Source organism: Diabrotica virgifera, chromosome 3 (genome assembly GCF_917563875.1).
Source record: "Diabrotica virgifera virgifera chromosome 3, PGI_DIABVI_V3a".
NCBI lineage: Eukaryota > Metazoa > Arthropoda > Insecta > Coleoptera > Chrysomelidae > Diabrotica > Diabrotica virgifera.
This window is the reverse complement of record NC_065445.1, coordinates 208,185,969-208,212,825: the sequence shown is the minus strand read 5'-3', so window position 1 is coordinate 208,212,825 and position 26,857 is coordinate 208,185,969. Positions and strand designations below refer to the sequence as shown.

The window sequence follows — 26,857 nt, the reverse complement described above, 5'->3', positions numbered from 1 at the left end:
ACGTCTTCAAGATATTTAAATTTCTTAATGCTGTCTCTACGTTGATTGTTTATTTTCGACTGTTTCGACTTGATTGTTTATTTTTGTGATTTTAATGTTGAGTCCTCTCCCACTACATGTAATAATACATAATATCTCTTGTAATTCTGTGTTATCTGCATTCCATTTATTTTAATAGTCGAACCCACTTATTGGAAAAGCCTTGTTGCCAAGCAAAAGTATTCGTATAACCGGGTTATTCTAATAACAGATCATTGGTTGCTAGTAGAAATGTTTCGCGACCTCAAATTTCTATTCTTTAAACCGGGATATTCCTATAACAGGTATTCTAATAAGCGGGTTCGACTGTATCTACCTTTTTCATTTTTAAAACGTTTTATAATACTTCATTTGGTCTTTGTCACTGTGTCCGGGATTAACGCGCATTTGCGATCATTTGAAATGATTAAATACACAGAAGATTTTAAATTTGTCCTTCTAAGTTATTATGAGGTGTTGAGGCGTGAAATTTTGGAAATCTTATTTTTAAACGAAACTTAAAATTATTATTTAATAAAAAAAATATGCAAGTTTCCTATTCAGTGACTTCAATAGGAATTTCTTTATGCCAACACAGTTTGAAAATTAGGGATAATCACTTCAATTGTTGAAGAGGATAATATGTTATAACGTATCTATAAAACGTATAAAAGTTTTGGCCCAAAATATTTATCGATTTTTTTATTAATGAAGAAATTTATTTAAATATTAACTAGTTATCATAAATTACAATTCAATAATTAACTAAACTATATTATCGAATTATAAACCGGGAGATATTAACAGAAGTTCAACCACGATTTTCTAAGTCCTGCCCTTTGCAATACTGGAAGGTTAGAAAAGGTTCTTACAATTTGTGGAAAAATCCACGGGTTTCCTGTGACATTTTCCTGTGAAAATTATATTTTCCATGAAAAAAAAATTTGGGAGTTGCGATGAATTTTTAAGTCCTGCCATATCCATAGAATAACAGGACACTATCTATTTTATGAAGAAAATTTTTTGGGCAGGACGGTGCAAAAGGACTAAGGGAGTATACAGATATACAAACATGTAATGAAAATAATTTTCATAATAATCATAATCATAATTTTCTAAGTCCTGCCAACTTAATAAATTAATCATATTTATTTCAAAATGACCAAAAAAAATGTTGGCATGACGTCACCTAATGTTTAACTGCACTTGTTTCTTGGAAAATTCTGTATAAAATTTTCACTCTGGTTCCGTGATTTTCTAAGTCATAAAATAAATTTTGTTATAAAATAAATAATTTCAGTAGACATTATTCAAAATGGCAGGATGTTTAGTTACACCTTTTTTATTATATATAGTTAAAAAATGTGTAAGAAAATTCGTGGAAAATTACACGATTTTCTAAGTCATGCCATTTCTCACGTATCTCAAGAAGGTTAATATAAATCTATTTTCAAAGAGGCAGGATGGTTGTATAGTTATTTCGTATAAAAAAATTTAATTGTGTGTCTGTAAAATTATTTCAGAGTGTTATACAAACATATTCATATCACCACAATTTTCTGAGTCATACCATGTCGAGTATGCTTAAAAAACACCAATCTAAAACCGTTTACAACTTGGCAGGATAACCGCAAAGATGAATAATACAAAAAATTAATTTGTATATCATTAAAACAATCCTATCGTATTAAATATTATTTTCCTGCATAATGTCTCGGCATTTTTACACACTTTTCAAATCTAATAGCAAACTGTAACATCTTTATTTTAAGTGATTAGATCATATTTTTATCTAAGTAAACGCAATAAAAGTAAATAAACAATTTTTACGATTTATTGGTTATAGTAGGGAATTTACCTACCCATTATTTTATACAGGGTGTCCAGAAGTTATCATAACAAACGAAAACCGGAGATTCCTCAAATGATTTTAAGAAAATTTAACTTAATTCAGCTAGTTCAAAAATGCTTCCGTGGAAAGCTAAAGCTCTTTAAAGATGGCGTCTTGAAATTCATCATCGTCATAATTCAACCCGGATCTATCCAATGCTGGATATAGGTCTCCCTCAGTCTTCTCCATGCATTTCTGTCCTGTGCTGTCTGCATCAAGTTTCTGTCGATCTGTTTGATGTCATCAGACCATCTGGTTGGCGGACGACCTTTACTTCGATATGCTTCGTCTAGAAGAAGCATATCGAAGTCTTGTAATTAGTTTCTTTAAAATAGCTGCAGAACGCTTTTATTTGGAAAAACGAAAACTGGTACACTTATTTATCTTCCAGAGGTCAATTGTCAAATGTCAATTATCAATTGTCAATTTTTAGTACCGGTCATAGGGGTCCGTTTTGGGTACGGAAACGGATATTTTATCGAATAACTTTTCTGTCTAACTTTTAAGCATTTCTGACACTGGATTATTAAATTCTGAGATAATTTTTTACTAAAAGGTACTTTTGATTTAACTCAGAAGAATACGCAGTGTTCTAGAAAAATCGATTTGAAAAATTTTTCGTTTTTTTGGTTTTTTGAGTTCAAAAGGATTTAGAAAAATTTTATTTAGGAAAACGAAAACTGCTACGTTTATTTCTCTTCCAGAGATGAATCGATTTTATCAATTGTGAATTTCTAGTACTGGTCATAGGCATTCGTCTTGGGTAGATCAACGGATATTATTTTATCTCATAATAGTCTAAGAGCTAGTGAACCCTCCGACTAACGGTCGTCCTGTAAGGCTAAAAATTTTTCTAGTGATAATTCATAGCACACCAAGGCTAAAAACCATGACCTGGCAGGCCTCAGCGGTGCACGTGTATCTACCAGGTGAATCGAAAAGTGCAAATTTAGGGGGTAAAATAAACTTTCTCCTGTAAGGTTTAAATTTAAGTATGTGTTTGAGTAAGTCATTTAGAAGAAATGTGTACAATGACAGGCGATTCTGAAGAGCATAAAACCTTGCCAGGCGAGGGGAAAGATTAGGGGTTTTTCCTAAAATTATTCTTTTTGCATCGAACAAATTTTTTTTAGGTTTTTTGAATCATTTCAAACAGAAAACGTCTTTAGTGATTTTTCTCTTAAGTTAATAGTTTTTGTTATATGAGCGATTGAAAATTTTGAAAATTGAGAAATCGGCCATTTTTAACCCTAAATCGGACATTTATTTAAAAATTTCAATGTTGCCAAGGTACGTAGATATTCTTTAAACATTGATTGATGAAATCCCGAAGAGTTTTTTGCAATAAAATATCGAAAACCCCTTTGTTTTTTTAATTGCTAATCAAGCGGGCGCTACACTGTAGTATAAGTGAGGACGTTTGAGCTTGCATAAATTCATTATCTCGAGAATGGGCAAATTTCCAGAGAAATCCTCAGACAGGTCGATTTTTATTTTTGAATTAGGACTTTTTGACATATATATAATACTAGTGACGTCACCCATCTGGGCGTGATGACGCAATCGATGATTTTTTTAAATAAGAGTAGGGGTTGTGTGATAGCTCATTTGAAAGGTTATTTAATTCTCTATTCAGTAATATAAACATTAACATAATTATTTATACAGGGTGTACAAAAAAAATTTTTCTTCTATTTGTCAAATTTAATCAAACTTAATTTAATAAAAAAAAAAATTTTGTACACCCTGTACAAATAATTATGTTAATGTTTATATTAGTGAATAGAAAATTCAATAACCTTTCAAATGAGCTATCACACAACCCCTACTCTCATTTAAAAAAATCATCGATTAAGTCATCACGCTCAGATGGATGACGTCACTAGTATTATATATATGCCAAAAAGTCCTAATTTAAAAATAAAAATCGACTTGTCTGAGGATTTCTCTTGAAATTTTCCCATTCTCGAGATAATGAATTTATGCAAACTCAAACGTCCTCACTTATACTACAGTGTCGCACCTGCTTGATTAGCAATTAAAAAAACAAAGGGGTTTTCGATATTTTATTGCAAAAAACTCTTCGGGATTTCATCAATCAATGTTTAAAGAATATCTACGTATCTTGGCAACATTGAAATTTTTAGATAAATGTCCGATTTAGGGTTAAATATGGCCGATTTCGCAATTTTCAAAATTTTCAATCGCTTATATAACAAAAACTATTAACTTAAGAGAAAAATCACTAAAGACGTTTTCTGTTTGGAATGATTCAAAAAACCTAAAAAAAATTTGCTCGATGCAAAAAGAATAATTTTAGGAAAAACCCCTAATCTTTCCCCTCGCCTGGCAAGGTCTTATGCTCTTCAGAATCGCCTGTCATTGTACACATTTCTTCTGAATGACTTACTCAAACACATACTTAAATTTAAACCTTACAGGAGAAAGTTTATTTTACCCCCTAAATTTGCACTTTTCGATTCACCTGGTAGATACACGTGCACCACTGAGGCCTGCCAGGTCATGGTTTTTAGCCTTGGTGTGCTATGAATTATCACTAGAAAAATTTCTAGCTTTACAGGACGACCGTTAGTCGGAAGGTTCACTAGCTCGTAGACTATAACTTATTGGTCTTTAAATTTTTAGACATTTTTGAGAGTAGAGTATTAAATTATGAGGTATTCTAGTACTAAAAGTTACTCTTGCTTTAAGTCGGCAAATACACCGTTTTTTTTTATTTTTTTTTTTTTATTTTTCAAATTCAAATAAAAGGTGTACAATATAAAAATGGGTGGAAATTGCATTTTAGTGCATAACATGCATCCAAAAGTGCATAAACCTGTCAAAATCAGTGTATTAAGGGCAAAATTTTGTTATTTGGGAGGTTTATGGAGTTACGAATACGCAAGCAGAACCGACCTCCGAATCACGTAGTGCCCAGAGTTGCTGCTAAGGCACGTCATCTGGAGTTTCGTGGGATATCGGCAATAAATTAAAGAAAACAGATTATTCGAGGGTTTTTGGGATGACCGAACACGAATATGACATTACAACCGACCCTCGGAGCACCTGGTGCCCAAGGTGACTGATCTCGAATTTAGAGAGTTTTTGGAGGTCGATTCTGATGGCGTATTCATGTTCAGCAACCACAAAACTCCTCGAGTAATCGACTTGCATCACTTTAGTGTCTGAAAGCCTCGAAATTTAAGAATATGGCGTGTATATTAGTCACCCCTAGCACTAGGTAAAGATCTGTTCTAATGTGACATTCTTGTTCAGAAACCCCAAAAACCACCTGAGTAATCTGTCTGTATCAATTTACTGACGAAATTAATATATAAATATGATACACAAAATGCTTAACAAATAAAAAGGTACCATACAATATCATTTTGTTATAATACTAAAATACAGGGTGTCCCATTTAAGAAAACTCAGAAAATACTCATTCCGAGTTTCAACCAACCCCGTATACTAAAATTAAACATTTTGGTATACTATTAATAACTGACAATAGTAGACTATATTAAAAATCGTTTAAACATAAATGAATAGAAGTTTGGATATCAAATCACTAACAATATGTATAGGGTGTGAATGTTCCTACAAAATTAACAAAAAAAACGTAATTATATTTTAAACTACCTCGTATAATATTTCAAAACACTATATTTTATTAAAGAGAACATCGAGTAGAATCCAAAAATGTAAAAATATACAGGGTATTCCATTTAAAAAAACATAAATTTGTGTCACCCTGTGAAAACGGGTAGCCCTGTATATTAGAAAATACTGTTAAATCATAGTCCTATCTGTGGCCCATGTTTTACCTAAATAACTTTTTTCGTATATCTTACGACAAACGAGTAATTGGACTTTGTCACACTAATGCCCCACCCTGTATACAAAATAACCATAAAACCATCCTGCCTCTTTGTAAATAGACTTATATTAAGATTCTTGAAACATGTGCAAAATGGCATGACTCAGAAAATCGTTGACTTTTTCACGAATTTTCTTTCAAATCTAGGACTCCTGCCGTCTTACAAGAACCGTTTAACCTTCCTGCCGAGTACCGAAAAGGTATTGATTGTATTTGAGTATTATAACTTTTTAAAGGCAGGACTAAGAAAATCACGGAATCAGGGTGAAAATTTTCCGCAGAATTTTCCAAGGGACAAGTATATTTAAACATTAGGAGACGTCATGCCAATATTTTTTTTGTTCATTTTGAAATAAATATGTTTAGTTTATTTAGTTGGCAGGACCTAGAAAATCATGAAAATTTCATTATTTTCCTTACATGTTTATATACATATATACTCCGTTACCCCGTTTGCAACCCTCCTGCCCAAAAAATTTTCTTCATAAAATCGATAGTATCCTGTCTATCTACGGATATGGCAGGACTTAGAAATTCATCGCAAAACCCTATTTTTATTTTTTGGGAAAATCTAATTTTTACAGGAAAATATCACAGGAAATTTGTGGATGTTTCCACAGATTGTAAGTACATTGTCTACCCTTCCAGTGTTGCAAAAGGCAGGACTTAGAAAATCGTGGCTGAACTTCTGTATAATATCTCCCAGTCTATTAGTGCAGTTGCCCATTCTTCTCTACTAGGCCCAAATTTCTTCGAATGTCTTTCGTGAGGTCCTGGGCGGAATTTAGATCAATTTCCCTTAGTTGTTCGCAAATTCTTCGTCTAAATTGTTCCTTATCTTGGGATTCCCAGCCACCATGATAAATTTCCTAGATAAAGCCCAAAAATCCTTTATTGGGCGAGCCTGCGGCAAGTTTGGAGGATTATCGTTTTTGCATGGGAACAAAGGGTAGTTGGTGTTGTAGCGGCCAGATTTGGGTATCTCTTGAGTAATATAAGGTCTCAAGGAGTTTCGCTTGAGAGTACATATTTGGGGCATTTACGTCTCTTTCGATATTTTACACCATTAAGGCGGGTTGACATTACTAGTGAATAACGAACGTGGCTCACGCTTACGTGTTTTGCCCGTGCTATTGTTAGATATTTTATTATCTATTTTCAAAGTCGAGCAGTACATTTGTATCTATGCATTGTATATATACACATGTACTTCTCGAGTTTGAAAATAGATAATAAAATATCTAACAATAGCACGGGCAAAATACGTAAGCGTGAGCCACGTTCGTTATTCACTAGTAATGTCAACCCGCCTTTATTCGTGAATTGCAACGATATAGTACTCTTAGAAGATATGTCAGTCGAGGCATTGAAGTACAAAAAAAGGCCATACTGTCGATTTTTGGCGCAGTAAGACGGATTTTAATGCAGTTTGGTGCGTTGGATTCGTGAGAATGTCAGGAAATTTTGTGAACTAATGTAATGAATAAGAAATCTGAAATTGCATTTGTGCATAAGAAAAATACATTTCAAAAGTGCATTTTGAAATAGGCAATTATTATAAATTTGCAACTCGGTAAATTTTCTTACTCGGGGGTTTTTGGGGTCGCCGAAAACGAATATGAGGTCAGCGAGAGTGTGCAAACTACCTGGTGCCTGCAGCGGGTGTAATAAACGTCTTCCTCTAGAGTATTATGTTAATTTGTTAAATAATTGGGCCAAACTTGTAACTCGGGGGGTTTTGGGGTCGCTGAAAATGAATATGAGTTCGGCGAGAGTGTGCAAACTAACTGGTGCCTGCAGCAGGTGTAATAAACGTCTTCCTCTGGACTATTATGGTAATTTGTTAAATAACTGGCCCAAACTTGTTACTCGGGGGTCTTTGGGGTCACTGAAAATAAATATCGCAACGACTAAATTCTAATTTCATAGGATATTATAAAAAAACATGATAATCCTTTTCATGATCTCAATTTTTTTTTTAATTTGGCACTTAAAATTATGTTGGCAGTATTGATACATTGAAATTATTGACCATGGCTGCCAACTTCTTATGGCTATGTACAATGCCCCGATAAGTTTCAGGAAACCGAATATTCCTGAGCAGTTTAAACTGAGTAATTTCCAATTAGCTGAAACTTACCGATACAGAATGTACTTAATGGCTATTGTCAAAAATAAAAAGATTGTCGTTGAAAAAATTCTTTCATCTGTTGATGCATTTATCCAGCATTTAAAAAGGGTATATTTACAAACACAAATTTGGCTGCATGGAGAGGGCAGTAACATGAACCCAACCGATTGGGGATGGGAATTACAAAATAATGTATTAATTCCAGTTAGAATAACTCAGCCACCTGGTCCTCCAAACATTTTAAATTTAATATTCTGTAATTGTAAGTCAGACTGCTGCAACTCATGCGGGTTCAGGAAGCATGGGTTAGTTTGTAATTTAGCCTGAAAAATTTTTGCAGGCTCTGATTACACAAATATTGCATTGGACTCGAGAGAGGAAGGCAATAATGAAGAAAAAGATGATAATGATGAAGAAAATGAATTTTAAAGATAAATTACGATAAATTTTGTATAATGAACTTTTTTAACCACAAATATAATATAATAATAAAAATTTATGTTTATTTATATTAAAAATACCATTCTTTTCGATCACTATAGTTACATCGAAGAAAATAGATTACCCCAAAAACCCCGAGTAACGAGTTTAAACTAATTATATGATAAATTACCATAATATTCCAGAGGAGGACGTTTATTACACCCGCTGCAGGCACCATGTACTTTGCACACTCTCGCCGACCTTATATTCGTTTTCAGCGACTCAAAAAAACCCCCGAGTAAGAAAATTTACCGAGCTGCAAATTTATAATACATAATTGCCTATTTCAAAATGCACTTTTGAAATGCGTTTTTCTTATGCACAAATGCAATTTCAGATTTCTTATTCATTACATTAGTTCACAAAATTTCCTGACATTCTCACGAATCTAACGCACCAATCCTCATTAAAATCCGTCTTACTGCAAAAAAAAACTCGACACTTCAATCCTTCAATGCCTCGACTATGTACGTATGTCTACGACTATGCCTCGTATATTAAAGAGCCAATCTTCTAGATTCCATTCAAGGTTGATTTTTTGCTCCTCTCGCCAATCTCTCTGACTTTTGGGCAGTAAATGCACGTGATCTTCCACATGTTGGTAGATTCAGCCATGGTATTACCTGCTCGCACTTCGTTATTGTTCTATAAATGGTTCTGCGTGAATTCTTTTCATTCTGAAATATTCGACAGATATTTCAACTTTGTGTACCCGTCCAACCAACTTGTAGACACTTTTTCTTATTTGTAATTTATACTACATCTTTCATCTTAAAGTGAAAGTTTCAAAATAAGTAAATCTAAACTGACAGTAAACAAGCTCTTGTTTCCAGAGGCAACTTGAAATTATTTTGTTTTTGTTAAAATTAAAGCCAATGAATTTTGTGCCAAAACTTTTAGGGCATACGTTATTAATATACCTAAAATGGCGTGTATAGTCTCGATGTGATCTTGTATCTGCCTTTGATGTTGTGCTCGCATATTGACTCTGTAGAGCAGTAGTGCCATCGCTAAAATAATGCCAATTAAACCTAAAAAGGTATCGATGAAATAAATGCAAGCAATTTTATATTGGTACCTACCGAAACTGCATGTAAGAAATACAAAAGTTGCTGTTGTTATGTCAGAGTATGGTTCCATTTTGGGAAATAAGAAGTTTGGTATTTTGGAAAACTCTCTGTGGTCTTTCGGATCTAAAAATGGTAATACATATGTTCAATATTCAACGAGTGTATTATTAAAGTAAGAAATTTGTACGGTGTAAAAATAAACATAGAAACAGTCATCTTTTTCATATACCCTTTACCCTTTGCGCATCGGAGGATGTCGACCATCAACTAAAATTCTTCTCTAGCCTATGCTAATAGTATAATTGTAGGTACTGGTCTCCCTGATGTCGAACTATTGGCGTAAGTTTCGAAGCCAAGAGAACTTCTTTCTTCCGATGCCTCGTCTTCCTGATATCTTTCTTGCAGCGATCAACTGTAGAAAACCGTACTTGTTGGTTCTAAAGATATGGCCAAAATAGGCAGGTTTTTTTCGCTTAACTGTTTTAGTAGTTCCCTATCTTTATTCGTTCCTTTTAACACTGATCATTTGATACTCCCTCGATCCATGGTATTTTCAATAACCGAAAGTATAACCACTTCTCAAAATAATCCAGACGTGCCATGGTTCTTTCCTTTAGCGTCCATCCCTTAACTCCGTACAACAGCGTAGATAGTTCGTAGCATTTAATAGCACGCTATCGAGACGTCAGATTCAGGTCTCTCTTGCAGAAGTATGCTTTCATTTTAAAGAACTTACTCCTGGCTATTTCGATTCTAATTTTGACTTCATCATCATGATCCCATTTATCATTTAGCCAGCATCCCAAGTACTTAAGTCTCCTTTCTGTTTCTATCTCCTGATTTAGTATGTGCACTTCGACATTGTCTATAGCACGTTTGCTGATGACCACTAATGCTGTTTTCTTTTTATTTATCTTAATACCATAGTTTTGACTTACATATCGTACCTCCGCTCAAAGAGTCAAAAACGCAAAGTTTCGAGAAAACGACGTTTAAAGATTGTCCTACATTTTCGGGTTTAATTCAAAAACTATTAAAATTACAATAATAACTATTTTCGTTAGTTACAATAGTTTTTGAAGCTCTATAAAATAGCGTATTAAGTATACTAAAAATATTAAAAAAAAATTATGATTTTTTTAGTTGTGACACTATACAGATAAAATATCGAAAAATTTACGAAATATTATTTATCAAAAGTGACACTTGCAGTACATAATGAAATATCATCATTATCATTATTATCTAGTTAACAGATTTATACTTTTTATGATGTAGGTAACTTTAAATACAATTAACAACATTAAACACAAAATACTGCAAAAAGAAAAATAAATAACTGATAAATGTGTCACTTTTCTTGAGCACATAAGCAAATTGTTTTGAATAAAGTAATCACAATACTGTCTTAACTCGACAAACGACGCTTTATACACATCTTAGATGGACAAAATGCTTTGCACAAGTCGATATGTGACACTGTTTGTGTTTGGTGTGTCGTTGATTTTGGATAATCGTATAATGACACTAGTCTCATCTAACGATGAATACTTGACCCATAGACGTGACACTTTGTGAGATAGGAGTTTATAGTTTTAATAAACTGTTTTGCAATAAAACCGATTTTAAATTTTTTTGAGTTATGACACTCTTTGAGGGGAGGTGCGATATGTTATTGACTTTATTAATTAGGAACTGTAACTCTTTATCTTGAAATGTGGCTGCACAGACGTATACTGAAAATACCATGGACGGCTATGCTGACAAATGTGGCAGTCCTTAACCCAGGAGTAGTCGCGCTCACTTCTGTAACGTCGATAGTCGCGGGTGAGATTCTATCTCAAAATACGAATTTAAAACAAATTTTTATTTTGTACTATTTTTATCTACGTTTTATATTGAAAATATATATTTCTAACAATTTTATTAAAAAAACCTGTGTTAACGGCTACCTGCCAACATCGGCCACCTGTCCTAACGGCCAGTTTAAAAATTTCCCAAACCAATTATATGTAAACTACAAAAACTGGCAATACCGTCCACATTTCTATATCGGCCAATAGTTCTTTCATTTTTAGTGGCCGTTACTGACAAATTTTACTGTACAGTAAAACCTGTGTTAACGGCCACCTGTCCTAACGGCCAGTTTAAAAATTTCCCAAACCAATTATATGTAGACTACAAAAACTGGCAATAGCGGCCACCTTTCTATATCGGCCAATAGTTCTTTCCTTTTTAGTGGCCGTTAATGACAGGTTTTACTGTATTACGAAAAAGGATGAAATGTGAGATTCTATCTAACGGCGCTACTACTCGCGGGTTAAAGCTAATTGGCTCTCCCCAAAGCCATAAATTCCACAAAAAGAAGAAGAAGAAAAAAAATTGCTACGCATTACTACACCCTTCCTCGAGACACTTACGAGATTTTTTCAAAATGGCAAAATTTTTCATCGAGTTATCGCGAAAAAGGATAAAAATTGAGATTCTATCTCACCGTGCGACTACTCGCGGGTTGAGAGCAAATGCTGCCCGCGAGCTGCTTGATAACATCAAATATAGAAAGATGGCCTATTTTGGACACGTAGTATATTCTTCAACGTATTATAATGGGTAAAATCGAAGGACACAGAGGAATTGGTAGAAAGCAGGCCTCTTGATTGAAGAATATCCGGGAGTGGACGGGAATAAAGAAAGCAGAAGACCTATTTAGAATAGCTCGAGACAGAGACAGTTTCGCCATGTTAATCGCCAACGTCAAGGGGACTTGATAGGGCACGTCAAGAAGTAGAACTCTTTATCGGGAAGTGCCTATCTCGTCTTTTAAAAATGTCCCAAGTCGGCGCAAAGATTAAAACTGCCCGATATAAAATATACCAACTCGGCTCATGGGATATTAATTGTTAGTATCATATCAAGTTAGTATCTTAATGGAAAAACAATACATTTATAGAATAACTTTTGTAAATAGATATATAATTATACATAACCCAATAAAAATAAAAACTAATATTAAAAACTATCATAACGTGATAATATTTTAACATATTCAAGTTGCGATAACACATACCCTATTCCACGAATATACGACTGTTTTGGATTTATCTCGACAACGAATATTTTACTGTGCAAAATATGAAGAACGAAAGTAAATTGCAAATTACATTGTTGCTTAGTGGAATAATTAAGAGCCATTTACTTTCGTACGTCTTATGTTGCACACTAAAATATTCGTTGTCGCGATAATCCAAAACAGTCGTATATTCGTGGAATGGCCTATATTATTATTGTATTCATTAACTTTTGTATTAATAAAATCATTGCGCTAACAGTCAATATGTCTCAAACATCTAACCAATCTTTATCCTGTGTATCAGTAGCGAAATCGATTTCACGGTCAACACTTCCAACCAAGAGAAACTATTTGTTAAATTCGCAAAGAACCCAAAATTTCTGTACAATATTGAAGGAAGTGGTATTGAGGGTAGGATGTTTTTCTATCTGTTAATCTACCTGAAATACCTACCTGTTAATCTTCGAGCCTTCCTGGGGGCTTTTAAAATGTGCCTGGGGTGTCATAAAGGACTAAAGGATTATAATAGTGAGCCGAGATGGGAACGGCGGGTGTAATTTCCTCACCAAAATAATCTTTTGCCTACGTTTGGAAGGGTATGTCATAATCCCACAGGTATTTTCCTCACCAAAATCGAAGCGGTAATTTCAGGTAGTTTTTACTAAAGGCATCCAAGGGAATTATTTATCTACCTACTATAAAATTACAGTAGGTACCTATAATAGCTAATTAATTAATTATATTATTTTATTTTTAGTCAAAATTGGAATTTTTGACAAAATGGAATGTTTAGTAGAAAGTAATCGCGATAAACCTTTACTGGTATTTGAAAATTTATTTTTTATAAAGTGAAAGTTTTAAAAAGTAAGGAAGTGTTCTGGAGGTGTAATAAAACAACTAGTAGTGCGAAATTATTTACTATTGGGGCAAATTTTACAATGACTAGAAGTAGCCTATAACATAATCGTGAACCAGATCGTCAGAAAATAGATCGAAAAAAAATTGTTTCTAACTTTTTAAACGTAAAGCCGAAGAGAATATAAGTACCTACTGAAAAACCAGCAAAAATTATACACCAAGAGCTTGCAGCTAATTTGCCTGAAACAAATCTACGATTGATGTCAGTTACATAAAAAAAATATATTATATAATTATCGAAGAAAAATTATGCCTGGTCGACTTCCTTCCAATATTGATAAGGTTCAAGAATTTGTGAAAAAGTGTGCTTAAAAAACAACCAAGGGGGAAAATTTTCTCTTTATATACTGTATCAAAAATAAGATAATTGTGAAACAAATATAAGACTTTTAGCCACATAGAATTTTATAATATTATATGGATGGCACATTTTCTTACTGCACCAGATATTATTTGCAATTTTTCACTATTCATGGGCTAATTAATGGGCATTATATTTCTTTATTATACTGTTTACTGCCAAACAAAAAAACAGAAACTTACAACAATCGTTTTTATTTGTTAAAATCAGAAATTATTAAAGCTCTCAAAATTGAGTTTAATCCTAGTAAAATTTTTGTAGATTTTGAAAAAGCTATATACAGGGTGTCCCGAAAAGATTGGTCATAAATTAAACCATAGATTCTGGGTTCAAAAATATGTTGATTGAACCTAACTTATCTTTGTACAATTGTGCACATAAAAAAAGTTATAGCCCTTGAAAGTTACAAAATGAAAATCAATTTTTTCCAATATTTCGAAAACTGTTAGAGATTTTTTATTGAAAATAGGCACGTGGCATTCTTGTGACAGGAGCATCTTAACAAAAAATTATAGTGAAACTTGTACACCCCATAAAAATTTTATGGGGTTTTGTTCCCTTAAACCCCTCCCAAACTTTTGTGTACGTTCCAATTAAATTATTGTTGTGGTACCAATAGTTACACACAATATTTTTAAAACTTTTTTGCTTCTTAGTCTTTTTTTGATAAACCAGTTTTATCGAGATGCGGCTTCTTTTTTAATATGTTTACATAAAAATTGTATGGGGGTTTCGTTCCTTTAAACCCCCCAAATCTTTGTGTACATTCCAATTAAACTTTTATTGCGGTACCATTAGTTAAATACAGTGTTTTTAAAACTTTTTTGCCTCTTAGTATATTTTCATATTATAAAAATGATAAAATTGTAAATTATAGATTTTTCATATTACTACTAGGTCTCTATAATCGTACTTAACCATTTTTTTTTTTTTGTTTTTTTTATGGCATTGACTTGGGTGTCATTTATCCAGTCACAACTTTTTTTTTTGTTTTCTGTTCATACATAAGGAAGGCAATGAGGTCCTTAGAGTTCCATAGCAAACTCTTCTACAGCTCTCTACTCAGTTCAAAAGCTGGCCGCTATGGACTGTCCAAGTTGCTCACCACATTTTCCATTATGTATCTTCTTCTTCTTCTTCTTCTTCTTCTTCTTCTTCTTTTTTCATATGTACATAATATACCAAATTATCAGGATTAACAAGTTTAGAGATTAATTTTAGTTTCACAGATAAATTTCATTAAACAATCATATATATTCTTGCTGTTCAGAGACAATAGATAGAATACATTGAAAGGTGGAAAAACATTACATTTTATTAAATCTTGGATTAAATTATATGTGCATGGAATATATTTTGCGCACTCAAAGAAAGTATGATTTAAGTCACCAACCTTCTGACGTTCTGTACAAAGATTTGAATCAAAAACTTTAATTCTTGCTAGATGTAGAGGGAAACATGCATGTCCAAACTTCATTCTAATTAATGTTGTTATATATCTTCGAGGTACTACGTAATTTTTAAACCAATATATATTTGGAACAGAAGGTTGAATCAGTGAATACTGAGATTTGGATTGTTTACAAAGATCTCGCCATGATTGACTCCACTGATTTTTAACTCGATGCTTAATAGTGTTAACTAAGTCAGATATGCAAAACTTACGATTATGTGAAGTACCATATTCAATGGCTTTTTTAGCCAACCTATCAACATATTCATTATGCGTTAGTCCTATATGAGCCTTAACCCATAAAAAGTTTACTCTTCTTTTATTTTTATGAATTTCAAAAAGGATTTTCTTAATTAGTAGGATATAAATATTTGAATTGTTATTGGGAAAATCTATAGTTTGAATAGCAAGAAGAACAGAGAGTGAATAGGAAATAATTGTTGCAGATATATCTTCTGATTCTTTAAAATATTGCAGGGCCTCATAAATTGCTATGGCTTCAGCACTGAAGATAGAAAAATCATGGCCTAACTTAAATATTTTTTCTGTTTTAGTAGCAGGTATGAAAAAGGCACATCCAGTGCCAACTAACGTCTTAGATGCATCTATATATATTTATAGAATCTGGCCAATTATCTAAGAATGTTCTTAAGATGTTAGAGCTAATATTACTGTTTTCATGGTAACTTGGTTTTACTAATTTAACTGTATGTAAAAAAGAATGAAAATCTTCGAGTCCAAAACTATCAATCATGTTATAATCACAGTCAAAATTTAACAGATCTCGAAAAGCCTCGCAAAGGGGAGGAGAGTTCTTTAGCTTCCAGTATTTATTAGTTAAATCCGCTACATTCAGCTTGTTAATATTTTGGTAAAGACCGATATTTAGGTAACGAATTTTCATTAAAAATTTCTGGCTGAGATATTTCCTTCTATAATTGAGTGGAATTTCTAAAGCTTCTACATGTAAAGCTTTATTTGGGGTTGATTTCATAGCTCCCAAACAGATACGGAGTCCTAAGTTTTGTACAACGTCTACTTTGTTTAAAATATGTTTAGAAGCTGAGCCATATAGAATACTACCATAATCAATTATAGATCTAATATATGATCGATAGAAAAGCAAGGAAGTTTCAACATCAGCTCCCCACCAGATCCTTGAAACTGATTTAAGAAAATTTAGACCCTTATTACATCGATTTATCATAAAGTCAATATGTAATTTCCAAGTCAATTTACGATCCAAAATCATTCCCAAATACTTAATGGAAGAAGCAAATGCATAGTCGTAGCCATTAAGTTTTAAATTCTCTATTTTTGGGATATTATGTCGAGTGAAAATACAGACAGTAGATTTATTTTGAGCTATTTCGAATCCGTTTTGATTGAACCATAAATTAACACAACATTGAATTCGTCCTAAGGTTTGAACCGAGTTATCATAAGTTTTGGCCTGTGAATACAGGAGAAAATCATCAGCATATTGTATTATTTGAAATTTAAAAATGTCAGTAGGGACTTTATGCAAATCCGCAGTATACATATTAAACAAAAGGGGACTCAATACTGATCCCTGTGGTAGTCCTAAATTATTATATCTAGGGCCTATCAGTTTATTATAATTAGTTCTTAGATATATCTTTCTGCAGGAATAAAAATTATAAAGAGCTTCAGCCAACTGAGGCGGTATATGAAAATGTTTTATCAATTTTTCCCTTAAAATGTCAAGACTGACATTGTCATATGCACTTTCAATGTCTAAGCATATAGTAGGTAAATAGGTGTTGTTGGAAAATGTGTTTTGAATATCTGTTACTAGTGTAGAAAGTGCGTCTAAAGTACCATATCCTTTTTTATAACCAAACTGAAAATCTGGAAGAAGTTTATTTTTTTCTACCCACCATTCCAACCTGTGTTTTATCATTCGTTCTAGAGTTTTCAACATACAGGACATACGAGAAATCGGTCTATATGACTGAGCCAAATTTGAGTTTTTACCTGGTTTTAATATTGGTAAAACAATTACATCGTGAAATTGATCAATAACTGATTTATTGCTGATTACACAATTAAAAATATCTAACATTAGAAGTTTGGCAATTTTAGGGAGATGTTGAATCATTGGATATTTAATATTATCAAATCCTGGACTCGTGTTATTTCGATTTTTTAGAACATATTCTAGTTCTGTAATATTAAAAGGTTCTAGTAAAAAATGGCTTTGCTTATCTGGAATATAATTATGAGTATTAGGTGGTTTAACAGATGGCGGAGCAATTTTATCAAAGATTTCATCCTCTAAGGTGTTATCCAAATTGTATGCATTTGGAATTGATTTTCTATTTAGTTTTCTGGCTTGCTTCCACAACGTTGTAGTTGGAGTATTTTTGTTTAGAGAAGACACAAAATCTTTCCAACTCTTTTTAGCTATCAATTTTAGATTCTTCTTAGTTTTAGCCATGCTAGCTTGACACTTTATATAATTATTAAAATTAGCATTTTTTTTATATTCTGTCAGTGCTTCTTGCCTTTCTTTAATAATTGTATCACATTCTGTATTCCACCAAGGTGGGGAACAACGAATTTTATTTTTAAAAGTTTTATATTGCAGGATTGAAATGTGCGCAGCATGATTCATACTATCTATTAGAAAGCAATATTTATCAGATGTACTGTCCATTTCGTAAACACTATTAAAAAAAATTTCAACTGAGGTTGTGTATAGAGTCCAATTGGCTTTTCTAATGTTCCACTAACTTCTGGGTATAAACTCTTCAGTTGTAGTACTATCTAATATTTCCATATTGATAATAAAATGATTAGAGCCTAGTGTGTCAGAATGTATGTACCAGTGGATTTTATTAGCTATGTCAGGAGTAACAAAAGTTACATCAATTGCTGAACTATTTTGATCTGGTCGAGTAAGAACAGTAGGCTCGCCATTATTTATTACGATAAGGTTGAGATCATCTGCAGTATTAATAAGCTGTGTTCCAACTGTGTCATTGTAACTAGATCCCCAAATAGTATGGTGAGCATTAAAATCTCCTCCTATAATTGCTGAATTATTAACTTGCGAGAAGATGTTTGTCCAATCATTTATTGAACTTTTATTTTTAGGTGGTCTATATATAGATAAAATATTCAGATCCTTTGTTTTATATTTAATTGTTACACCACAAACTTCTATTTCCGTGTTAAAATTAGAGTTTAAATTTAATTCACTAAAAGTAATTGAATTGTGGATGAGAATAGCTACACCACCGAAGCCATCATTTCTGTCTTTTCTAACCAAATTATAATTTTTAAATGATAACTAATATCTTTTTTGAACCATGTTTCACTAATTAGGAGGATGTCTATACTTTTATTATTTAAATAATGCATTAAACTACCTTTGTTTGATATAGCAGATCTGGAATTCCACTGACTTATTTTTAAATTATGTTGTATTGACATTATGAATTAATTATGAACTGTTCTACTTCTTTAATAATTATTTTGTTGTCTAAGGTTTTTATGTCTTCTACTGTATGAATATTTTTTAAAAAGTTTATTATAAATGTTGCTACAGATTTAGCTAGTTCAGTTTTATTTTCGATATTATTATTCGGTGTATAAGAATTAGTTGGCAAAGGTTGAGACGGTCCAAAAGTGAAGGGGAACATCGGTTTATGAGATGTTGATTCTAAAATAGGTGAATTTGCTTTTCTTTTCTTTCCTGAGTGTTCATTTGAATTATTTATATTAGAGTTTGATTGAGTCAAAAATTGAGATCTATTAATTTCTACAGTTGGCCGAGTCGGACCAAGATTTTTATCATTATTATTAATTGGTAGGGATGGAAATTCTTTTTCATTATTATTTAAACAAGAGAAAGAGTTGGGACTGATGAGTGCTGAAAAGGAGTTTTCACATATTAATCTAGCTTCCACAAAAGTAGTTTTTTGTTCTATCATAATATTCTTAATTTTCTTTTGTTTTTCATAAAATGGACATTTTTTTGATATTGTCACATGTTCGTTATTTTTGCAATGTATACAAAACATACTTTTTTCGCAATGATGGTCTTTATTTTTAATTTCACCGCACTGTATACATAGTTCCTGTGTACTTCGGCATTGCCCTGAAACATGCCCAAATTTTAAACACTTATAACATTGAACAACTCGGCCAAAAAACTGTTCAACAGAAAAATATACTCTATTAAAGGCAACATAATTCGGTAAAATATTGCCTTCAAAAGTTATAATTATAGTTTTTTTGTCCACATATTCAATTTTATCTTCTTTTTGTACCCTACGCTTAGTCCTATATATACTCAAAACATTAGAAGGAGTTTCGATGTTATCCATGAGATATTTCACATCATATCTAGTGTCAACGTCTTTCACCAGACCTTTTATTTCTAGTAAATGACTAGGAATATATGCTTTCAAATTTTGTTCTTTAAGTGAGCTGTTATTGACGAGGTTATTTGCCTCTAACCGAGAAGTAAGCAAAACTTTTACACGGTTCCTACCTATACTTTTAATTTCTCGAACATTCGTTAACTTTAATTTTTTAAAAATAAGGTGCCCAATCGTCATTGCATGTAATTTTCCCAAATTAAGATCATCACCAATCCTTTCAATGTAAACCCAAATATTATCAAGATTATACTTATCTGAAAGCAAATTGAATTGTTTAATCTTCGGTCTCGCATTTTGTCCATCATCTTGCATATTCAATTCCATTTTACTAATAATATCACCATTATCAGCAGTCACTCGCGTCACAAGAGACGTCCCTGACTCACTTTTATCCCCCATTTAGGGGGAAATAAGTTTTAAACCACTATATACTGAAATGTTTTTGTTTATAAACACTAAATTAATTATTAACCACTACTTTATCTTCCAAAAAACACCAAAACTTTTATCTTTTACAGGAGCAGATCAAAATATCTACATCAACTTTGACAGTTATTTTGACAATGTACTTAACCATATAATATGTATATACAAATAGGTGGTGGATTTGAAAAATATTCAAAATATCTCGATAAATACTGGCTTTTCGAGAAAGTACTAGGAGGTAAAAAAGTTTTAAAAACGCTGTGTTTAACTAATAATACTTTAACAATAATTTAATACGAACATACACAAAAGTTTAGGGGGGTTTAAGGGAACAAAACCCCCATAAAATTTTTATGGGGTGCACAAATTTCACTATAATTTTTTGTTAATATGATCCTGCCATAAGAATGCCACACGTCTATTTTCAATAAAAAATCTCCAATAGTTTTCGAAATATTGAACAAAATTGATTTTCATTTTGTAACTCCAAAGGGCTATAACTTTTTTAATGTGCACATTTGTACAAAGGTAAGTTAGGTTCAATCAACATATTTTTGACCCCAGAATCTGTGGTATAATTTATGACCAATCTTTTTGGGACACCCTGTATAATGCAATCGTTCAAATATGTCCGAACACTGAAATACATGGTTGTAGATTTTACCTACACCAAGCTTATAGTATGTGGTATAGAAAAATTCAGTCTCTTAACATCAGCATATTATTACGAATGATTCTGAAGTTGGCAAGTAGCTCAAACATACTTTTGGCCTTACATATATAAAACCAGAAGACGTATCAGATTGTCTTGTGTTTGATTTAATGTCATGCAAACCAGAAAATTAAATTTTAGATAGATACGCTGAGTATTTAGTTGAAACTTATACAGACGAAGACGAAAATGCCATATTTTCCCCAGATTTGTGGGCAGAGGCAAGTTCTTCTGTTATTCCTACTACGAATGCTTGCGAATCTTTTCATTTGCATTTCAATTCCTCATTTTATAATACGCATCCATCCATATTATATTTCCTTAGAAAAAGTTAAAGAATATCAAGTAGATAAGTATGTTAAAATTTAAAATTTGCATATTGCAAAACCTATCAAAGATAAACAAGTAAAACTGAAATTGAAAAATGTAGAAAATTTAATAATACGGTATCAATCTAATCAAATGACTAGAATGGATTTTTAAAGTGTGTCTCTTATTATAAGCAGTAAATACTAAATAGTAATTTATACGTTTTACATATTATCTATATTATAAACTATTATTATAATGTAAGGAAATTATGCCCGGTTGCACCAACAGATCTTAAGCTTAAGTCGAGAATATCATAAGAATTAATATAATATAATTGTAATATATTACAATAAGAATACCATAATATAATAATAGATATAATTGATAATAACGTAAGAATCTAAAATTATGGTTCAACGTAAGTGATACTCAAGGAGGCCCTATCTAAAAGTAGAGCTTAGCTAAGCTGGAGCTTAAGATCTGTTGGTGCAACCAGGCATTAATGTCTTATATTCGGATTTCGGATGCTTTCATAATAAACATTCTTAAATTACTTACACATCTATATTTTTATTTTATTATATACCTCAGTGAGTTGGTGAGGAAAATACCTCCCAGATTAATACGAACCCTTAAATTTGGTGAGGAAAATACCTGTCGGATTATATGGTTTTACTTGTTGGTGAGGAATTTACCTCCGCCCGATGGGAATACCCCTCTTTATCATCATTGGCAAGGAGGACCGTGTCATCAGAAAATCGGATGTTATTAATAGGTTTTTCATTCATAGTTATTCCTATTTTTATATAAAATCCACAAGGAAAAATTTTCCAGTAGCTGGCTGTACCTATGCAATTAATCACACAAAAAAATTTAAAATCTAAATCAAAGAACGTTCTCGATCTACCTAGATTCTAGATGTTAGATGTTATAAATCATCATTAGTGCTGATTCAGGCTAATCACATGTTGAGCACATAAAAATACATGGGAAGAACCCTTCAACTGTTAAATGTTTTCAAAATATGTTAGAGTAGGTAACATTATTAATAATAAATCCTAGTGATAGATAAAATTGTTATGGATATGGCCTTTGGCATCGTATGACTCCTCACAAGGCACGTGAGTTGCTTGTTTGAATTATAATATGTCCTTACATTATGGACGGTGGGTAGCAACTCATGAGTTATACATACATGTTCATTACATACAGTGGCGTAACAAAATCCGTCGGGATCCCCCCGCAGAATTGGAAATGAGGCCCCCTTTAAAAAATTACTAAATGCGACATGTGTAACAAAAACTTCTATGTGTTATAGCCCAGTAAATGAACGTGAAATACAGCGACACCGTGTAATTTTTAATGTCACCACCGAAGTGGTCCAGTCAACACTTTTCGAATTATTTACGAGTGAAAATGTTCAACATTGTTCAACAAAAAACCACTTTTTCATGCGGTTTTTCGCAAATAACTCAAAAAGTAAGTATTCGTAAGTAAGTAACAAAAATGTAGCACATACAAAAATGAAATCTATCGACCAAGTAAATGCAAATTTGTAGCTACTCATGAAAAATTGTTCTTATTCGTCAAATTCCAAATCGAATGTTTCGACGTGAGATAATCAAAAAGTGAAGCACTTTTCGGGGAAAACTTATTAAAACTTTTTTTAAGGTGTTTAAAAAAAGTTGTAGGTATTTTTACTTTTTATAATAATTTCTGTCATCAAAATTAAGCGAGTTAAGCTCAAAATACAGTTAAAGCCTTCTTTGGTAAAAAGAAATATGAAAATCTCCCCCTATTTATCACCCAAATGAAATTAACAATTGCCGCTTTACAAATTACTTAACTTTTTTTATAATGACCTGTAAGTTTGACCGGTTCAAAGTGCTTATTTTTGAATGGGTATTATTTGAAAGGGCTCTAACGAGTCACTAATTACGAGTGTATGCAAATTTTTAACAGCAATATCTTAACCAATTTTTGTCTTACAGAAAAACAAAATAAAACCAAAATATTTATAAAAGCAAAACCTACATTTCTTTATTCTTTGAGATTTTTCGTACCCTAATAGTCAAGGGCAGATCCAAGACTGATTTTCGGGGGAGGGGACATGAACTTTTTTTATGATACATGCATACCTTAGGTTACCTCACACTTTACCTCGTTTAGCACAACCTTTACTACCGTTCAGCACAAAGCTAAGAACATTTTTCTCGTAGCAAGCGGGATATGTGTTTGAAACTAAAACTATTTTAACTGCAAATATATAAATTTATATTATTTTAAATTCTCAAGGGGGGCTCTCTGGGTCCGCCCTTGCTATTACTTTTTAAGTTATTTTAAAAAAAGGGCATTTTTATAAAATAAAGAAACTTTTTTTACTATTAAACCAATTTTTTTCAAAAATAATAACTTCGAACCGATCCAACTTAGGGGGAGATTTTCACGTTTTTTTAGCAAAAAAAGGGCCACCTTAATTTTGAGCGTAACTCACTCAATTTTGATGGTAGAAGCTTGCTATAAAATGCTATAAAAAATAAAAACAAAGCTCGTTTTTAAACATTAAAAAAAGTTTCAATGAGTTTTCCCCAAAAAGTGCTTCGTTTGTTGGCGATTTGACGTTGAAATATTCGATTTGAAATTGAACGAATATAGACCAGTACAGATAGCTCTAAAATGGACCAAAAAAATAAAAAATTAATAGCAGGATGAGACCAATTCCAAATGAAATACACATATTAGATAACATGTGGAACATTTTTCACCAAATCTGGATGAGTGGAACATGGGTTGGGGGAGCGTTTTTAGGGGTGAAAACGGTTAATTAGGATTTGCGGCAAAACGGCACATCCTATCGAAAAAAGTTAAATCGCAAAGTTGTAGGCAATAAAAAGATCTACAAATTTTGTAAATAAACATTTTTCACATATCCTCAAAATATCCGAGAATATTGAAAAATTCGATGTTTTTGATTTTAATTTTTTTTTCTCACTGAAAAAAAAAATTTTTTACCAAATATGGTGGAAACTTACCTATTTCTGTCCCAAACACTCTGTAATTTTTCTGTATAAAAATATTTTTTAAAACTCTTGTTTTTTATGTTTAAGGGAAAATGTAAGCATTTTTTAAATTTAAAAATCTCCCGAAATTTTTTTAGCTTTGTTAAAGAAGTTGGCATTTTTTTTGTTTATTGAAACCTCTATTTTCTGATGGTGTAAAAAAATATATACGTTACTGTGGAAAATTTTGTCACAAAAGGGAAAAATAGGAAATTTATTTTCAACCTCTCACCATTTTCAGATTCTCAGACGTAATATAAGTTGCATAGCGAGTAGGAACCAACGAACCTCTGTTAAAAATTTACTACACTAATGCCGTTGTCTGTGATTTTTAATTTTGTGAATAAATTATAGTTAAAAAAATAAAAAACACGCTTTTAAAGCACTAAAAATTTAAAAATAAAATATTACTACCTTTAATTTTAAAAGTTATTTTTAAATTTTTAGTGCTTTAAAAGCGTGTTTTTTATTTTTTTTAAACTTTATTTTTTTTAAAGTCGGCCTACTTACCTATAAGCTACATTTTTTTTTAAACTTTTTTCTCATGAACCAAATTAAAAGTCGCAACAACTTTTTTAACGAAAAAGTTTATTTAGTACAAAAGAAAGTAATTATTATAATTTTAATGGCCAATTTTTCATCAGTTAATTAAGTTTTTGCTTCTTTGATGGCATTTCTTCATCACATTCGGTAATGCTTACAGATTTTGCAGTTTCCTCTATGCAGCTTTCCGCAGCGATGCAACTTACATTACGTCTGAGAATCTGAAAATGGTGAGGGGTTGAAATTAAATTTTCGATTTTTGCCTTTTGTGACAAAATTTTCCACAGTAACGTATATATTTTTTACACCATCAGAAAATAGAGGTTTCAATAAACAAAAAAAAAAGCCAACTTCTTTAAAAAAGCTAAAAAAATTTCGGGAGATTTTTCAATTGAAAAAATGCTTACATTTTCCCTTAAACATAAAAAACAAGAGTTTTAAAAAATATTTTTATACAAAAAAATTACAGCGTGTTTGGGACATAAAGAGGTAAGTTTCCACCATATTTGGTAAAAAAAAAATTTTCAGTGAGAAAAAAAATAAAATCAAAAACATCGAATTTTCCAATTTTCTCAGATATTTTGAGGTTATGTGAAAAATGCTTATTTACAAAAGTTGTAGATCTTCTTATATCCTACAAATTTGCGATTTAACTTTTTTCGATAGGATGTGCCGTTTTGCCGCAAATCGTAATTAACCGTTTTCACCCCTAAAAGCGCTCCCCCAACCCATGTTCCCCTTACACAGATTTGGTGAAAAATGTTCCACATGTTATCTAATATGTGTACTTTCATTTGGAATTGGTCTCATCCTGCTATTAATTTTTTATTGTTTTTTTGCTATTTGCACTGGTCTAATAAGATCAATTTTTCATGAGCTACAACTTTCCTTTTACTGTGTCGATAGACTTCATTAATAGGTACACCATTTTTTTTTTTGTTTTTAATAAGCTACATTTTTGCTAAAAATATTTTTTCGATAATGTTTAATTCGATAAAATACTTATTTTTTTAGTTATTTGCGAAAAACCGCCTGAATACGTGGTTTTTTTGTTAAAAAAATAAACATTTTCACTCGCAAGTTATTTGAAAAGTATTGACTTAGATAGAGAAGCTCTATAGAACAAAAGTTGCTAATAATTAGTCAATTTATCCATTTCCGGACTTATTATAAATGTATATTTTTCAAACCACAAAAAGGGGGTGACTTTCACCCCCCCCCCAAGTAAAAGCAACCAACGGCACAACTCCAACTTTAAGTGGAGGAGAATGTAAATCCAAATTGCCAAGCAAATACGTCGTGACGCTGATAATTACACTCCAAAACGGTCATTTATTGAGCTATTATTGTATACACGCATTGTTTATGGCAACTTACATTTTTCATTTTTATGGGTATAGAATAAAATAGAAAGAAAATTAATAAACGACTACATTATTACATAGTATTATTCTATGAGATGAACAACTTTCTTCGTGCTGTACTATCAGCGAATACAATATCTACAATTTTATTAATACATACAATACATTATATACGATACATTGTATCTATCTGATGGGCAACTTTATTTTCAATACTGCATTGCTTAAAAAACGTTGCGTATGTATGCGCAAAATAATATAACAATAACACATCTTTAGTATGTTAGACGACTAGATGGGGCCCCCGACATATTGGGCCCCCCCACAAGCTTCATGCTGCGGGGGCCTCTGTTACGCCCCTGATTACATATCATAACTCATGTAACCAAACTCGGATATAATCATTTGTACAGAGTAAAAATGACTAGCCTCGTATGGATATAATTTGATAATGGTAGGGGAGCCCAAGCGGGGATTTTTTTCCAGGTACTCGAGCGTGTCAGATTACTACATGGGGAGAAACCTTGTAGCCTGAAAATGTACCTCTACCATATATTAGCTCTTAATGCAGGGGAGTTTGTTAAGGGGTGACTAAAAATAAAAATATATCTTTATAAAAACTCGAAATCGTCAGATTAAGATAAGGTAAGTTAAGTACATGCAAAACAGTGTATATTAAAAAATCTAACGGTTTGAGCGGGGCGTAAGGAAAAGGGTGAGTTCCAAAGTTTCACAAGAAAAAAACGAATAT

The 26,857-nt window shown here is 32.0% G+C and overlaps 1 protein-coding gene across 2 annotated transcripts in view; it reads right to left on the bottom strand.

The window, feature by feature from the left end:
* LOC126881520 (uncharacterized) overlaps positions 1–26,857 on the bottom strand; it is a 98,789-nt gene that overhangs the window by 30,045 nt on the left and 41,887 nt on the right. The window contains exons 8-9 of one of the 2 annotated variants that reach the window (XM_050645822.1): positions 9,489–9,599; positions 9,327–9,437 (exon numbers count right to left, since the gene is read on the bottom strand). The exons of the other annotated variant lie outside the window; for it this stretch is intronic. Coding sequence (XP_050501779.1) covers positions 9,327–9,437; positions 9,489–9,599 — 222 coding nt within the window. The remainder of the gene's footprint in view (positions 1–9,326; positions 9,438–9,488; positions 9,600–26,857) is intronic. 2 annotated transcript variants of the gene reach the window in all.